General features: G+C 39.7%; 2 protein-coding genes across 2 annotated transcripts in view; both read right to left on the reverse strand.

Moving 5' to 3' along the window:
• Positions 1 to 856: 856 nt before the first annotated feature.
• On the reverse strand, positions 857 to 6,069 carry LOC110385103 (uncharacterized). Its single transcript, XM_038017070.2, has 3 exons — positions 5,923 to 6,069; positions 2,014 to 2,258; positions 857 to 1,205 (listed from the first exon to the last, which is right to left on the reverse strand). The coding sequence occupies exons 1-3, from the start codon at positions 6,027 to 6,029 to the stop codon at positions 925 to 927; spliced, it is 633 nt and encodes a 210-aa protein (XP_037872998.1). The 5' UTR covers positions 6,030 to 6,069; the 3' UTR covers positions 857 to 924.
• A 907-nt stretch (positions 6,070 to 6,976) lies between these two features.
• LOC105841610 (uncharacterized) overlaps positions 6,977 to 14,613 on the reverse strand; it is a 36,380-nt gene continuing 28,743 nt past the window's right edge. The window contains exons 2-3 of the mRNA XM_021347622.3: positions 7,825 to 8,061; positions 6,977 to 7,173 (exon numbers count right to left, since the gene is read on the reverse strand). Of these exons, the coding sequence (XP_021203297.1) occupies positions 7,019 to 7,173; positions 7,825 to 8,041 (372 nt within the window). The 5' untranslated portion in view covers positions 8,042 to 8,061 and the 3' untranslated portion in view covers positions 6,977 to 7,018. The remainder of the gene's footprint in view (positions 7,174 to 7,824; positions 8,062 to 14,613) is intronic.

Genomic DNA, 14,613 nt, shown 5'->3' on the forward strand with positions numbered 1-14,613 from the left:
ATTATGTTGCTCATGGCTTTTGTACCGCAATTTCTCTTTTTTTTTAAATACTCACCTGACTCAGATACATGATACAAGAATAGTTTTGTTTAATTGCCTTTGTAGATAGACGAGCATACGACCCACCTGATGGTGAGAGGTTACCGTAGCCCATGGACGCCAGCAATGCAGGGCAGAGCCAAGCCTCTGTCTACCGTCAAGTACTCTTCACAAGCCTCGTTAGAAGAATGACATGTCATAGCGCTCGGGAAACACTGTGGAGGGGAACTCATTCCATAGCCGGATGGTACGTGGCAAAAAAGATCCCTGGAAACGCACTGTGGATGAACGCAGTGGTTGTAGATAGTATGGATGAATTCTACTCCGGTGGCGGGCGGTGCGATGGTAAAAACGGGATGATGGGTTCATCTTAAACAATTACTCTGAGCATTCCGGAGAGCAGGCACACTCAAATATCAGTAACAAAGATTAAACTCGAATCCTATCGTACACAAATTACCTATAAGCTTATGTGTATGTTGTGTAATATTTCCCGCCTATTTCTGCCGTGAAGCGGTAATGCGTTTCGGTTTGAAGGGTGGTGCAGCCGTTGTAACTATACTTGACACCACCCACTCAAGGTGGGTGGCGCATTTATGTTGTAGATGTCTATGGGCTCCAGCAACCATAACACCAGGCGGGCTGTGAGCTCGTCCACCCATCTAAGCAATAAATAAATAAAAAAGTATATAAGTATGTTTATCTATCTCTGATTCCCAAATTTAAACGTAATTCGGTTTGATTCCAAATTGCATGTGATTTGTTGAAAGAAAAATAGCATATCAATACGCTTGACTGACTCAATGAAAAAACATTGTAATCGAAAACATTGTAATCACATATAAAAAGTATAAAAAAGATTAACGTAAAACCGTTCTATGAAGACTACCGCTTGCCATCGTTAATGTCGCTGTACATTTTATCCATGCGTTCTTCCACCGACTGTGGCGGGATGTCTTGAGGGAAGAGCGGCATTCGAGCCATCTCTAGCGACTCTTCCGAGTAGTCAGCCGTCTCATCGGAGTAAATCTCCGCTAGATGCTCTTGGTAGATTTTCTCGCACTCGCGAGGGTGCTCGCTGCTGATCGTGCTCGGGTGGTATCCGATAGCTTCGATCGGCCCGACGGTCAGGTAGGGAACTGAAGTTGTCACCTCGAAATGTTTGCCTGAAGATAATGAACAAATTACACCAATTATATTTTGAGAGGAAAACGGAGCGTACAGAAAAAAAATCACACATGGTTGAACTGTGAAGTAAAGAGTTACTCGTTAACGTTTAGCGTTCGTGGCTTAATGGGTGAGCTACACACTGTTATTTAAGGGCTATGTCATATTTTTTAAGAATATTGATACTTTTAAAACTATTTAAAGCAAGTAGGAGCATCATTTTGTTTTTTAAACTAAAAGGATCAAATCATGATTTTGATATTTTTTTGCTAAGCGCCATGGTCGGGGGTAGACTGAAAACTGCGGGTGGGATGTTGGGAGATAAATCGTGTATGTTCTTTCTAGTTCGTTATTTGTTGTGGCCGCTTTAAGTCGATGGTTCACCCGGACAATTATATGCATGATTATATATTATCCACACCTGTCCTAAGCTGTCTAAGCTGAACGTGGTAAAATAAAAGATGGGCAAAAGGCTCAGTAGTGTGGATTGGGAGAGGCCTATTTCCAGCAGTGGACGACTGTGGGCTGATGATGATGATAATGATGATGATGAGTGTAGAGAGGAAAGTTTAAAGCGATTTGTGACAAGTAATCATATTGTACAGTTGCGTAGCTACTGAGTATGAAGTAAGTTCACCTGGTACCAAAACCAGCTTAAGGACTTCGATGGGCGGACCTTGTGACGTGGTGTTAAAGTTTAAATTGCCTTGGCGAAACGAAAGCATACTGCAGACCAGCGCCCCATCTAAGCCTGTGTACTAAACTCTGACAGCGAATGAAGAAAATGTTAGCTTTCATTTTACTCACGATCGATGTGGTCCGGTATAATAACAGTAGCCACGGTCTTAGATACGTGATCGTCGTAATATTCCCCGAAAAACTCTACTTTAGCTCCTTCGTCGACTTCCTTGGCTTTAGGCTTGTCTCCGCAGTCTTCGAAGTGTCGTCTCCCGGAGGGACTGTGAGTGTGCGGTCTCAGGGGCGGTGGGATCTCAGTCAGGGGCACGAATACCTTGGCGAAATCAGGCCCGACAGGTTTCACCTTGATTAGCCTGTCAGAAAACAAATGAGAATACTTATTATATGAATTGTCGTTTTTATGCAATGTAGTGGCCCGCAGTAGTCGAGATTCGACTATAATTAATTGAAATTATAAATTTTAAAAATTATTATGGTTCTATTGTCAAACACAACATTGTATTTCGATAATATTATCACAGTATTCGCCAAAACTGCACTATAGATCAATGATATTAATGACAAACAATATTAATCTATTTTCAATTCGACCACAGACTTTAAACAATAACAAAAGTTTCCGAATTGACAGTAAACAAGGAGTATATTTTTATGTATGTGTTGTGTCAAATACATGGTAGTGTGCGTAATGTTTTCTTTATTGATTTAATGCATCTTTTATGCATTTAAAAACAAATTAGCATTGTGCACTTCTTCTCTATATTCTCTATGAGTGTGGAAATTTCATACTTCTCCGTCCGCGCAATTTTCATAAAAAGGGATACAAAGTTTTTGCTTCACGTATTAATATATAGATGTTTCCGATACATCAAAGCTTTACTGGTCGTTAGTGACCACGTAAAGTATTCGTAGCATTCGATAGTTTCTGAAACGTAAGTTTATTACCAAAACTTATGAACAATATAAAACGCGTACTTAAGCCGTAAAAGTGGTTTTGTATCAACAGCTTGTAGAAACCGTAGAAAATACTATGTTTATGACATTACGTAAGTTCAATTCCGAACCTAGCTTTAGGAAGTACTGTTGTGACGTCACTTGGCCTCTAGTTTGTTCAAAATATAAAATTGTGGTAACTGAGACGAAGCGTAGTAAATGTATTGTTTTTTTTTTTTTATGTTTGAGAGATTACTGGTGGCCCGAAGGCCTTTCCAGTTTCACCAGGACAGGTGGGCGAGCAAAGGCTCAGCCAGGAGGGGTGGGATTTGCTAACAGCTGCCCGAGCGCCTCCGAAGGAGACCTAACAACTCAAGAGCAATTGCTTCGCGTATGAATCTACTACCGGATCGGAATCGCGACCCGCTGAGAAAATCCGGCGAGAAACTCAGCGGGCTGATGCATGGGCTAGGTTGCACGTCGACCTCTTTGTCGAGTTCGACGAGTACGGTTACTGGGGTCCCTAAGCCTGCTCCTAGTATTAGAGCTGAAGGCATCTAATGCAGAGGTTATTGGATCTGATGGATCCGTAAGGACGTGTCTAGGGCGTCGACGGTGACTGGCTCCTGCATGATCAGGATTCGGTGAGTAGTCAGCGGCGGCAACGATAAGGCGATTATCATGACGCATAGCCTTATCGAAGTACCGTTCCGACGCTGACTTCATGTATTTCTGGATTGATTCAAGGTCCAGGTCGTCGTGTAGGTCAACGTTCCTCACGAACCACGGAGCCCCGACGGCTAACCTGCAAAAGCGGGATTGTAGGGATTGGAGGGTGTCTATGTGTGTGCGGGCCGCGTGAGCGAACACCACACTCGCGTAAGTCATGATGGGCCTTATGCAAGTTTTGTAAAGTGTCACCTTGTTCCGAAGGGACATTTTACTCCGCTTACAGATCATGGGATAGAGTCTGCCGAGAATGAATGCGGCACGGTCGCGGACTGTTTTTATGTGTGGGCGGAATGTTATGGATGCATCCAGGGTGACTCCCAGGTACTTAACCTTCCTGACCCAGGGTATAGGTTGGCCGAAGAGGGTGATCGGGGGAGTGATATTTCTCCTCCTAATGCGGGAGGAAATAAGCGGTGAGTTTCCCCTTTGAAATAACACTGCTGTGCTTTTCGCCGGGTTGATGTCTATGCGCCATTTTCGGAACCACTGTCCGAGGGCTAACGCTGCGCTCTGGAGTTTACTCGCGATTAGGGACTTGTTTCTACTTGAGTAGTAAACGGTTGTGTCGTCAGCGAATAAGGCTAGCTGGGTCGGCGGCGACCGGGGAATATCATTAATAAATAAACTAAATAGGAGCGGCGAGAGAACGGAGCCTTGCGGCACTCCAGCCGTAAGTGGTCGCGGGGAGGAGCGGGTTCCCTCTACTCGATATCGAAAAGAGCGGTTCGACAAGAAGTCCCGTATGATGAGCACGAGACTATCCGGCACGCCCATGTTGAATAGTTTGAAAATCAAACCGTTGTGCCAGACTTTGTCGAACGCTTTTGCGACGTCGAAGAAGAGAGCTCCCGTGTATAACGGTTTTGGTCGATTAAGTCCCACAAGAATGTGCTCCGTGAGGCGGTGCACCTGTTGTACGCATGAGTGATTTGCACGGAATCCGAATTGTTCATCGATGAGAATGCCCTTGGATGAGACGAACTCTCTGAGGCGTTTGTAGAGCAGACGCTCATACAGTTTGCCTAGAGACATGAGGAGGCTAATCGGGCGGTAACTCGTCGGATTATTTTTTGGTTTACCGGGTTTGTGTATGCCGATAACGTCCGCTTCTTTCCACACCGTGGGAAAGATACAGTTAGCCATAGCGGCATTGAAAATAGATGCCAACATCACGATGAGTTGGACGGGTAAAAGTTTAATAACGCGGTTAGATATACCGTCGGAACCGGGAGCCTTGCGAGGACGTAGGTCTTTGATCAGGTCTTTAACTTCCATTGAGGTGACGGGCGGTAAGGCGTGCAAGGGTGGCAAGGAGGCTCTGCGTTCTACCTCACTGTCTACTAATTCTACATGAACAGGGTCCGCGGATTGAATGCTGGGCATGCACTGGGCTTGCAATGTATCGGCCAGCAGCTCTGCTTTTTCGTCATCAGTAAATGTATTGTCAGAGTGCCAGAGTAAATATTACAAGTTTGATCTTCCTTTTTCTGTAATTGTTGGTTTAGGTAGGACAGAATCTTTAAGCACCGGATATAGGTTTAATTAGGAACTCTGAAATTTTGGAAGCTTATGTTCAGCTGTGGTTCGGAACAATTAGTAACCTTATAAATAGAATACAGACATCGGTAGATGACAATTCTATTAAATCTTCTTGTCATCCAAACACGGGCCCTTGTGGAATAACACTCTGCTAAAAATACAATCTGCGTGCTTCTATACGCTGTGCAGAGAGGTTTGAGGAGTACGGAGAATGGACGCGACCGTGTACCCACCGGCATTATTCTTTCGAATAATATAAGTTTAAATTGTCACGGCCATAATTATCATGTAGCACAGACACAGCCCACTTTCTCACCGGATCTTCTTAGTGGGTCGCGTTTCCGATCTGGTAGTAGATTCTGCGAAGCACTATTCTTGCTAGGGCCAGTGTTAGCAACACCTCCAGTTTGAGCCCCGAAAACTCGCCTACACGCTAGGGTAACGCTGATACATATAGCTTCTCAAGGCTATCAGTATAATCAGGAAAAAAAAATGGCAACGAAACACGTAAGACCCAACGAATTCCACAATGAAGGAATGACATTGTGTAATCAGAACAGAAATTATAAAGTTGCGTAAATACTAGAGGCTTAGTGAGCCCTTACGGGTCTAACACGATCTTAGCTATTTATGCCGCAAAACATTGATGCATTCCGCTCTGAAGCATGGATGACTGTTATATAATATACCTAAAATTCAAATCCCATGTTCCCAACTACCACGGTTGGCGGAAGTGGACTTATGGTAGGTAAGGTCACAGAGAACAGACAGGGGTTTTATATGAAACGGTTATTAAAAAACATGGTTACTTACTTGTTCATGATACCACCATTTCGTATTTCAGCCTTAACGCACAAAGCATGTAAAAAGAAAACGTATTTAACTACATATATTATACGTGAATCCATGTTTGCGAACATTTCATAGCATAGTTCGACAATGCCTTATATCGACGAAGACGTCAATTCGCTAGAGATTAATCCTTTTATAGGTTAAATTACAATGAAACGTCAAGTGATCTGAACAATGGAACAGGTGTGATGTTACTTTTTGTTTTAACTTGCCTGTGGATTACGAATGTATGTTTTCAATTAGCTATTTGCTTCTTGCTCCGATGCTGGAGTGCGTACTAATATTTAATATATTGGGTCAAGATGCGGTTAATGTGGCCTGGGTACCTAGAGATGCTAGTGATGAGGCAAGAGCGCACATGAGTTACCAATAATAGTCTTTGGTACGTAATGGACTGAGGGTATCTCATCTCTAGCCCATGAAGCGCTCGTGTGTCACTCTAGCGCTCTCTAAGAAGCGCGCGGTCAACATGGAATAAGTACAAAAGTAATAGGGTCATTGAAAGGGCTGAGACTCGCGCCCCCTAACAATGCTGCGCCCGTTTGCAAGCCCTGCATCATAGCTAAAGCCACCTCTGGGACTATGCCGAATACACCATAGAATGGTATTTTAAGTTAAGACATGCCAAAAATGAAATTAACAAAAACAAAGTCAAGGACCAATTAATTGTCTTTTGAAGATGAATTGATGCTATTCTAAGCCGAATCCATAAAGCCGTAGTGCCACAGAACCGTCTGTCTTAAGGGTATACGTGAAGAATTAATTACCAAGATCCAATTTATGCACATATAAAAGTCGTGTCTATATTCATTGTAGACTCCGAAACAGCTGGACCGATTTCGATGAAAATTTCAGGAAATCTCTAGATTGGAGTCTCTAAGCTGGAGTCTCTAATATAGGTTACCCTGTGAGTTGACACCGATAGTATCAGAGTCATAACAAGCTCAGCCATCAAGACCAAGATTTTAATCACCAGTGTGTTTGAGAAAAGAGTTCGCAGCAACGTAATTCAAAAGACTTTATATTAAATTTTATTTTCGGTAAAATCTGTATTGAACTAAAACATTCTAGATTTCTTTTTCTTGTAGACAACGGGGTCCAGGTGCCAGGTTTGGTTTCCGCCGCAGGAGACCAGCGTGTAGCATCCTCCTATCACGATCGGTGGATCGGTGTCCGGAACACAGATATTGTCTTGGCAGAACGTCGCCGTGCCTGGAATTATTTTTTAAGAACTCTCAAACTACTTTAGTATTCGTCTTTCGTACCTTCACCTGGTCGCAAGTGGGCATTGTGGCTCATTAACAGTAACAGTGGCATGGATAATAGCATGTGGGCATGGTAACGTCGCTGCACGCCTTCGAGGTGACTAAAGCCTTGATTAAGAAGGTCATATCGGTCGGGAAATAGTGAGATCAGTCCAGTGTGCTTAGTGCGAGTTTTTTAACGCTCTCTATTGAAAATGTAAAAGTTAACTTAAATTTAAATGCAGTTGGAACAGCGCCCTTAGCGGCAAATGTAGGCAAAAGTTTCAACTCCATACAAATTTGAGTTAACTTTTAAGCAATCGAGAACTTTAGAAAACTCGTTCTAGGCACACAGAGCTGGATGATACGTGGTAACAGCGGCTGTAGAGACGCGCTGTGTATGGGATTTTCACTTTAGCACTACTCGCGGACGAGGAATGATTTATTTTTTCTGTGGTCAATAAATTATTTTTGACATTACGAATACTCTACAGTTTTCGTGGCCATCGACTGATTTTAGTCTGGACTATTTCTATGCTTTGTTGTTTAAGCGCGAAATTAAACAGTAATGGGGTTTGAGATTTAAACAGAGCCTATAAAGAAAATAACGTATCCTCACCAACATATCCAGTGGGCCGTGCTTGGCGTTTATTCTTAACATAGTCTACCACGGCCTTGGCGAGCGCATAGAAGTGCTTGCTAGCTTTATAACGCATCTTGGCCAAGGCTGCGTCGCAGTCGGTTTTATCAGCGCGACAATGGTATACCAGGTTTCGGGTGTTGGCTTTGATCATCTCTTCGCGTAGTACTTGGTATTTCGTGTCCGTGTACAGCATTTGAGCGAAACGTACGTTCACTGCGAATTAATAAAAAGAAAGATTGAGAATGCCGACGCTAATAATATATACGTCTTTTTCGGAGTAGAGTTCATCCATACTACCTGGAGCCACTGCGGTCATTCACGGTGCGTTTCCAGAGGTCTTTTTTGCCACGTACCATCCGGCTATGGAATGAGTTCCCCTCCACGGTGTTTTCCGAGCGCTATGACATGTCCTTCTTCAAACGAGGCTTGTGGAGAGTATCAAGCGGTAGGCAGCGGCTTGGCTCTGCCCCTGGCATTGCTGAAGTCCATGGGCGACGGTAACCATTCACCATCAGGTGGGTCGTATGCTCATCTGCCTACAAGGGAAAAAAAATTTTTTTTTTTAAAAGCAACTAAAATTTCGCGCCAAAAATGTATATTCATTAAACATTTTATCTGTGCTTCTTCCAATTCGATTTTTTTTTCATTACTATGGGTAGGCAAAACAGTAACCACGACGGTGATAAGTGGTTACTACAGCTTGTGGACATTTCTACGTGAATGTCACCACCGAAATTGAAACACGAGGATGAAGACTTCATTGTACTTTAGTCTATAACATTTAATTCACCGCTAGAACATAAAACTGCTTCGTGATGGTAATGATACTACTACACGTGCCCCCTTCCGCTAAATAATATTAATTATAACTTAGATCCAATTACAGTGGATTTGGTATTTGCCGCAAAAATACATCATATTAATACGCTTTTATTAGCTTCAGACGTAGGTATGTATGTTTGTAACGGAATCTTTGAACATGATTTTGACCCCCTTAAAAACGTCGGATTAACTCGAAATTTGGTATACTTATAAGGGCCGATGACAATTTAATATTTAAAAAAAAGATTGAAAAAAATAATTTGAAATATTGAATATCAACTAAAAAATTAAAAATAAATAATAGTGTAAAAAAACTTAACAAAATACGCTTTTATAGAAAATGTAACTAAAAAAATATGAAATAAATTTTAATAAATTTGATTTAAAAATAGTGTAAGAAAAAATGATTTTATTGTAAAAAAGCGTGGGGTGCATGGTATCAGTACTTAGCTATAAATATTTTATGAATAGATAGGAGTAGAAGGGTTATTTTGATAATATCCTGAAAAGCACCAGCAAAGATAGGCACAGACGCATAGCTCTATACGAATGCATCGGACGTCTTATCTTTTAGGCCACGACATCTACAATCTGTCAATTGTCTAATTTTAATGAATCAGTGAAAATATAAATTTAAATGTTTTTTTAAATTCCCGCGCTGTTAAATAAACTGCCCACACAGTAACCTGTGTCTATATTAAGTAAGTTCCCTTATTCATTGATAATTTGTATGTAATTTTGTTTTTTATATTCAGCTTACAGCGGTTAGACCACGAAAAGCGTGCTCATTTGAAAGTCTGCCGTAATTGATTTCAATCGTTTATCGTGTAATTATGTATATCACGTAGCCGTGAGAAAGCTACTTAATATTTGTTCTAACAAACACTAAAACAAACTTTACGGTCAATCAATATTGTTGTTGTTTTACTGCGAGCCATTAAATATCATTGCTAGGGTGATGTCGTTACAACCGCCATTGTAATGAATACCATTGAATACTATAAATTAATTGAGCGCTCGGCGGAGTGCTCAATTTACTTAATGTTCAATTGTCTATGACGTTCTTATTTTTTTAGAATGGTAATCGATTTCTTCGGATGTCAGTGACGAGTGCTTATAAAATGCTCAATTAATATTAAGTACATAATCCTATATCTATGCCCCGGATATCACACACGATCATCTGGTCCTTAAGAAACTGATTTACGTGTTATAATATACGAGCATACTTATAATTTATACATTTAATATAAATACATAGGTCCAATAATAAATACACCATTTACTGGTGGTAGGACCTATTGTGAGTCCGCACGGGTAGGTATCACCACCCTGATAAACTTCTGCCGTGAAGCAGTCATGCGTTTCGGTTCGATACTTTAGGGCGTATTTTTGAGTACTGTAATCGCAAATTCGCGCATGTAATCGCAAATTTTGTAGTGATTTTTTAAAGACTTAATCTAAATTGGCGGCGTTATTAATGACAGCCACAAATCAACGTAGCGAACATTATTAACTAATTTATTAAGACAAATTAAGTTTTATTAAGGCATATAAAAGTATAGTCAGTTTTTTTATTTTTTATTGCTTGCACCTGATGTTAAGTGGTTACTGGACCCCATAGACATTTACAACGTAAATGCGCCACCCACCTTGAGATATAAGTTCTAAGATCTCAGTATAGTTACCCTTCAAACCGAAACGCATTCCTGCTTCACGGCAGAAATAGACAGGGCGGTGGTACCTACCCGCGCGGACTCACAAGAGGTCCTACCACCAGTAATAAACTGACTTTAAAACTTCATTTTGGAAAAAGTATCATACTATTCTTGGGCAAGCTATTTAAAAGAATAACTAACTTATTTGGCAGACATTTCAAAATGGCTAAAGACTTGACAGTTTTCTCGGTATTAAAAGTGCTATTTTGTATATTTTGCAAAGTAAGCTTATTTCGAACAACCCGATTTTTGCGAATTTTTGTAATTAAGCATTTATTACGGCATGTCGTTCACACAATTTTGTAAAGCTACTTTCTATTCTTAGGCATATAATTTTGAGAAATAAATACTGAAAAATCTTGCATTTGAAACAAAATAACATTTGGACTCGTGAAAATTAAATGATATTGCTATTCATGGTCTTTGTAAGTATACTTTAAAAATGCGTGAATTGCACTATTTGGTGTAATTTGACTTTTATGTTAGACATTAGCAACGTTAGAGGTACAGCCAAACCTCTGTCAATCCCGTTTAAAGTCGGATAATTTATTAAAATCTATTAAAATCACTCACATCCAGCCCCAACAATGTATCCATCACTGAAACCAGTATAATAAATTAACAAAAAACTTAATATTACTTTCATTTCACGTGGCTAGCTTGTTAAAACTCTAAGTTGCCAAGCTGATATACAAAATGGTCATTTCCTAGTCGTTGTAACTTAGTTTTCATTGCCCAATTAATTTAGTTCTTGATTGCTAGTTAATGGCCGATAAAAGTCGGCGGTTTGTGCTTCTAATTGGCGTTTTGGTGATAGCACTCAAAAGGATCTGTTCTGTGTTTCAGTTGGAATCGCATGTGTGTGATTTTGTGGTTATTGTACAGTTACATACACAAGTGGTTAACCAATTTTTTTAACTAATTTAAACCAATTCCACCGTATGCTGTGACTGCCTTCAGATTTTTTTTGATACTTAGATGGTTCGACGAGCTCACGGCCAGCCTTGTGTTAAGTGGTTATCATTAGCCCATAGATAACTACAACTTAAATGCCGCCACCCACCTTGAGACATGGGTTCTAAGGTCTCAGCTTTTACACTACAATAGCTGCTACCCTTCAAACGGAAACTCGTTACTGCTTCACAACAGAAATAGGCGGGGTGGTAGTATCCGCTCGTGCGGGCTTACAAGACTCCCTACCACAAGCGATATTTGTATCCATCTTATCCCACTAGGTGGGGTCGGCACAGTGAATCTTTTTTTTCCATTCTCCTCTATCAGCCGTCATCTTAACACTCACTCCTCTCTCTCTCTCTCTCATATCGTCAATCACGAACTCCATGTATATCTTCTTTGACCGATCTTCCCCCATTACGGTCATTACCAAACATGTCCTGGTCACATGCATCTCCTCTCTCTTTCATCACATGTCCATTGCACGCTAACCGTCCGCTCTTTAATTTATCAATTTCTGTGGCTATTTTCACACTTCCACCGATAAACTCATTCCTTATCTCGTCCATTCTTGTCACTCGACTTTCTATCTATCTCCACACACCCTACCACCAGTATAAAAGCACAAATCCGCGCTCCTCCGAATATTCAATAGGATTTATCGTTAACTTCTATTAAGCCCATATTGAGCACTCAGCAAGCATTTGGCCCTATCTAATCCCTTTGACACTTTACGCCTTACAATGAAATCTAGTCAAACTGTTACAGTCGGACACTCAGTAATTAACGACTGGAAACAAAGACATCGTGGACCGAGAGTGTGACTCACTATTGTTAATTTCAGCGGAGTTGTTTATTATCTGGGACATTCCTAGATAGAAACAATCGAAGATACACATATTTCGGTCTATATTTTGTTTCGAATTAAACTGGTTTCGCTGTTCTATGAGATTTATCAACAGTTTGAGGCATATTTCGCTGTTAATAAAGCGTTTGTTGCTTTAATTGAAGGCTTAAAAACCGCTTCGTGGATTTTGAGATGTTTGTACAGTTCACGTTGACAACATTAGCTGCTATGTTTTAGATTCAAATTGTTTCTTTTAATTTTATTATTATATTTTTATTATTATTATTATTTATTCTTTATTTGCACACACAGTTAATATAATACAGTAATTGCGATAAGATATAAAAAATAGCGAGCTTAACTCAACAATTGAGTTATCTACCAGCTAACCGTTCTTAAGGAAGGAAAGCTTTACATGAGTGGGTAGATGAGTACAATCTAATTAATTTACTTATTGATACACTACACAGTAACAATAACAATAATAAAAATAAAAAATTTAATGTCGTCATAGCATATTGTTTTTGAATAACAACGAATTAATAAATAATTCTACCGCCGTTTAAAAAATGCCTCAGTTCAACGAAGAACCCGTGAAATAAATTCAGCTATTTATTCAACAATTATGTACTTGTCTATATAGTAGTGACGGTTGAGTAATAATGCATATTCGAAAAAAATTAATTTGGAATGAGACATGATTTTTTCATTGCTATTGTAGACGAACAGGTATGCGGCGCATACCTGATGGTAAGTATTCAAGTAAGTAAGTATGGAATTTACAGGCAGCTAAATGTATGAAATGTTTTTTTTGGTCAGAAGTTATCCTTAATGTTTCTTCGACAGATTTCTCACAAACTTGCAAACTTCTTTTTCCTCTTCATTCATCTACACCACAATATTACAAACTATTGTCTTATTAACCTTATAATATAAGTATATAATAACATAATTATTTAATATTTTAATACTGTCAATATACATTATAATTTCCCTCGACAACAAAACAATGTTGCCTAGACCATTCTATCTCCCTGTGACATCCCTGACGGGAGCTGATTCGCCTAATGTCTATCCGTGCATATGTTTCTGTATTGTGTACATGTTTCTAAGCTTTTTACACCCGGCTAGTATCGGAAGTAATAACAACAAACCAGTGTACATTTACAAGCGCTAATTGCGACCTAAAATAATAATTCAATTTCTATTTATCCATAAACCCAAACATGGTTAGCACAGCTAGACTAACTAATTAATCTCTCTGTCAATTGTCGCGACGTATTAAGGAATCTTGACTTCATTTCGTAATGATTTAGAAGTTCTACAAGTATCCGACTTGTAATCATGTATTGTTATGAATTACTCAAAATAATGTATTATACTTAATTAATTAATAATAGATTACTTTTACGTCATTGTTGAAGTCCATGAGTGGCATTGCTGACGTCCATGAGCGACGGTAACCGCTTACCATCAGGTGAGCCGTATGCTCGTCTGCCTATATAGGCAATAAATAAAAGATTAGTCACGTACATCTGACCCCAAATTTGGATATATATAATAGATATGAAATAGCCAGAAAAAGAGGTGGTGAATCTATTCTTCACACGGATGTGGAATGTGGATGAATCCACGACCCTCAGCTCAGCAGTCGGGGGCGCTAATTACTGCACTAACGAGTCAGTCCAATGTATGTGTTTTTTATGTTTGTTTAATAATGTTTTGATAGACTAACAATTGCCCACTGAGTTTCTCGGCGGATCTTTTAAGTTAAATTTTCTACGGTTGTTTGCAGTACTCCAAAGATTTTTTCAGTCAAAATACCGTCAATGTAAGATAGAGGGGGTCCTCCTCCTCCTAGCGTCGATAATTCTTAATGCTGAGAGTCGTGGCCTTCTCTAACGACTTTCTCCTGTATTATCCTGCGCCATTCCTGCCTATCCTCGGCTGTGTGGGTAGCAACGTGGACTGAAGTATTGAGGTTGGAGGGCGTACGATTACCGCATTTAATTAGTACATGCATAAATTAAATTCATATAATATTAGAATAAACATATTCAACGAGAAATGTTTACAAATTTTATTTTCCTGATCGATCTAAGCTAACGAGATTTGCACATTAAAATTGACACCGACTGTACATTGATATCATTGCGTGGTGTGTAATCTCATTTTACTAATGGAGAAGGTATTTTATTGCGGTCGACCACCGAGGCATGTCTATGTTATATCGTTGATCATTTAAATTTTATTCAATTAGTTTCAAATGATCTTTGTTAATGTTATGTATCCACTGTGTAATTGTAATCTGCTCGTTTTGAGTTATACGACAAAAACACATTTTTTTAGTGATGAACATATTAGAAAATCTCTGAGAAGTTTTAAATACTGTTCTGTTAATCATTTCATCTGCCAACCGTTTCA

This window comes from Bombyx mori, chromosome 17 (genome assembly GCF_030269925.1).
Source record: "Bombyx mori chromosome 17, ASM3026992v2".
Taxonomy (NCBI): Eukaryota; Metazoa; Arthropoda; class Insecta; order Lepidoptera; family Bombycidae; genus Bombyx; species Bombyx mori.